This window comes from Myotis lucifugus, unplaced genomic scaffold (genome assembly GCF_000147115.1).
Source record: "Myotis lucifugus unplaced genomic scaffold, Myoluc2.0 scaffold_2432, whole genome shotgun sequence".
In the NCBI taxonomy this organism is placed as follows: domain Eukaryota; kingdom Metazoa; phylum Chordata; class Mammalia; order Chiroptera; family Vespertilionidae; genus Myotis; species Myotis lucifugus.
In genome coordinates this window covers 11,524-14,612 of record NW_005873480.1, presented here as the reverse complement: position 1 = coordinate 14,612, position 3,089 = coordinate 11,524, and the positions used below count along the sequence as shown (strand labels likewise).

General features: G+C 65.8%; 1 protein-coding gene across 1 annotated transcript in view; it reads left to right on the top strand.

The window, feature by feature from the left end:
• The window catches only part of LOC102442976 (cyclin-G-associated kinase), a gene marked incomplete at both ends in the record, with an annotated part of 22,746 nt that overhangs the window by 8,137 nt on the left and 11,520 nt on the right, over window positions 1–3,089 (top strand). The window contains 3 exons of the mRNA XM_006108479.2: window positions 546–681; window positions 946–1,058; window positions 2,317–2,407. Of these exons, the coding sequence (XP_006108541.2) occupies window positions 546–681; window positions 946–1,058; window positions 2,317–2,407 (340 nt within the window). The remainder of the gene's footprint in view (window positions 1–545; window positions 682–945; window positions 1,059–2,316; window positions 2,408–3,089) is intronic.

Here is a 3,089-nt window from a genome sequence, read left to right as displayed (position 1 = left end):
GGTAGACTGTTGTGATCCCCTGTGTGGCTCTGGGCTCCGTGAGGGCTCAGGGCCCCCCTGTGAGCATATGTCTTCCTTTGGGCCTGGAGCTCCCTGTGGAGCTATAAGAACAAAAAATAGACTCTGGGAATCCAATATAGGCTAATGTGCTCCCCGGTGTGCTTCTGTGCCCCCTGTGGGCTCTGTGCCTCCCCTGTGGGCTCTGGGCCCCCCTTGTGGGCTCTGTGCATGTGGGGAGCTGTGGGGAGGAGGGGAGCTGTGTGCGTGGAGGGAGCTGTGTGTGTGGGGAGGGAGCTGTGTGTGTGGAGGGAGCTGTGTGTGTGGGGAGGGAGCTGTGTGTGTGGGGAGGGAGCTGTGTACGTGTGGAGGGAGCTGTGTGTGTGTGGAGGGAGCTGTGTGCGTGTGGAGGGAGCTGTGTGTGTGGGGAGCTGTCCCACTGCTCACCGGCATAAGTCAGACCAGCCTGAGCCTGACTCCCCTGTAGACCCAAGGACGGGCTGCCTCGCCCCCTCCGTCCCCCTCACCCCCCCCTCCCGCCCCCGCAGGCGCTGGGCTGCATCTTGTACCTGCTGTGCTTCGGGCAGCACCCTTTTGAAGACGGAGCAAAGCTTCGCATCGTAAACGGGAAATACTCCATCCCTGCTGACGACACTCGGTACTCCGTGTTCCACGGCCTCATCCGTAAGTGCCGTGCGCAGGGACCACGGAGGACACGCCTCCTGTAACGTCCCGCGTGGCCCTTTGGCAGCCTCCCTGTGGGCTTTTCCCATCAGTCAGCCGTGTGAGTTACGTGCTCCAAACCGTGGCTTTTGATCATTTTGCTCCGTTCTGTTGTTGCTCTTCATGCTGTGCCCTCGCTTTTAGTCTGTAAGCGAGGCCCTCCGTGGGTCCGTCACCTCCACAAGGGCAGGGGGTGGGGCCCTGAGCGCGCCCTTCCTGCTGCAGGCGCCACACTGAAGGTCAACCCGGAGGAGCGGCTGTCCATCACCGAGCTGGTGAACCAGCTGCAGGAGATCGCGGCTGCCCGGAGTGTGAACCCCAAGTCGCCCATCACTGAGGTAGGGCCTTCCAGGTGCTGCTCGGAGCAGGTTCTTAGAGGCTCCATCTGTGTTAAAGGGGTGACCATTGTGCAGGACGAGTCCCCATGCCCTAGGGACCCCAGGGCGGGGTCACCTGGCAGGAGGGAGTTGGCACAGGCAGACGGCTCTGCGTGTGGGCAGGAGCTAGAAGGAAGACGGCCCTGTCAGACAGCGGCCAGCGCGGGGAGGGTGGGCAGTGGGGGCATAGGGGGGTGGACGAGGCTTGAGGCGTCTGCTCTGGGGCTGCCATGTGTGTGCCGCCAGGAGTTCTCGAGGGCGCAGTGGGGGTGCCGACGGACAGACACAGGACGCTGGTCAGTGGCGCCAGAGCACCTTTCGGTCTTGGCGCTTTCCGAACTCAGGACCCTGATGCAGACACTACCCCCTGCGGGCGCTTCTGCCCAGGCAGTGAGGACCGTGCCTGGGGGCCGGGCCTGGAGCCCGGGAGCAGCCGATGGAGGACTGGCCGGCCTCACGCAGGCAAGAGCAGTGGTGTCTGCGTGCCCTCGGCAACAGGGCCTCCGACTGAGGGGCCTGGCGTGTGCGGTCCCAGCGGAAGGTGTGCCTGCCTGGCAGCCTGAAACCTGCCGGAGAGACAGGGCGGGAGAAAGCCTGGCTGTCCCTCCGCCGTGCCGCCTGGGAAACAGCGCGTCCTGAATGCCCACCACCTGCTCGGCCAGAGAAAGGCAACGGCACCTTGGTTTTACCTCGTGAGCTTTGTGTCGAGAAACCTGAGCTCCCTGACAAGGATGTTCTCTGAGCTGCACCAGAGACTAAGGCCCACGGCTGAGGAACGCACAGGAGAGGAGCCGGCACCACGGCCGTCGAGGACCATGCAGGGTCGCGTCCGGCGCCGAGTGGGCTGGTGGGAAGCTGCAGCCTCTCCCCAGCCGGGCCCCAAGCACCTCTCTGAAGGTTGGGGGTCTCGACTCTGGCCAGCGCCGGCCGTGAGCTCAACTTGTGGCAGGCAGGGCCCTTGCTGAGCAGCCACCCCTCTGGCAGGCAGGCTGCGAGCCACTGGGCGAGAGACTGGCCGCGGTGGGCGTGTGGGAGTGGGCAGGCTGCCCGTGACCCGAGCATCGGCTCGCAGCGCTGTGTGAGCCGCCCTTGGCGCAGGGTTCTCCAGGGTCAGGCGGAGGGGCTGCAGCCAGGAGGGAGGGTTTCTCCCTGCGCAGCGCCGGCGGACTGCGGCTCTGGCCCTGTACAAGCTGAGGCCTTGCTGTTCAAACCCTTGCAGCTCCTGGAGCAGAATGGAGGCTACGGGAACGCTGCCCCGTCCCGAGGGCCACCTCCTCCCGGGGGGCCTGTGAGCAGCGGCCAAGGCGGAGGTGAGTGCACACGTGCAGAGCGCCGGCCCACACCCTGCCTCGGGCAGTTGGCCTGGCCGTGCGAGAGGCTGCTGGTTTGGGTCCCCGAACTGCCTAGAGCTCCCAGGACGGGCGGAGGCGACACTCTAGGCCACGTTGAGGACGGAACTCGGGGGGCGGTGTGCGTGCTAGCGCCCTGTCCTGTGCTGCAGGGGCTCTGAGCACCCTGGCGCCTGGCGTGCGGGGCCTTTGGGGTGGCCTGCAGGGGTCAGGGGCGCAGGTCCGAGTCCCCTGGGGAGAGGCGGGCTCCTTGGGCAGGAGAGAGGGTTGTGGCCATGGCAGAGGTGACTCAGTGGGTTTCCTCCCAGCTCGGTTGCATTTGGTGAGTGAGCTGCACCCTCATCTCGTGGTTGTGGGTGGTCTGGGTGCCCCGTGCTGGCACGCGGAGCTGGTCCCTGAGGAGCCCTCAGCCGGGCTTGGTGCAGCAGGCCCGGGAAGGCTCTGGACGGCCCTGCCAGGCTGTGCTCTGCTCCATGCCCCATCCCCTTGGCCACTCTCGCTGTTTGGGGTGGAATCAGGTTTGTTTCCTGGGGAAACATCTGGGACGAGGTCAGAGGCCCTGTCAGGAGGACCTGCTCAGGAGCTAACCTCTGGCCTGGTCCGGCCGTGCTGCGGTGTGAGGCCTGGGCTGGGTGGAGACCTT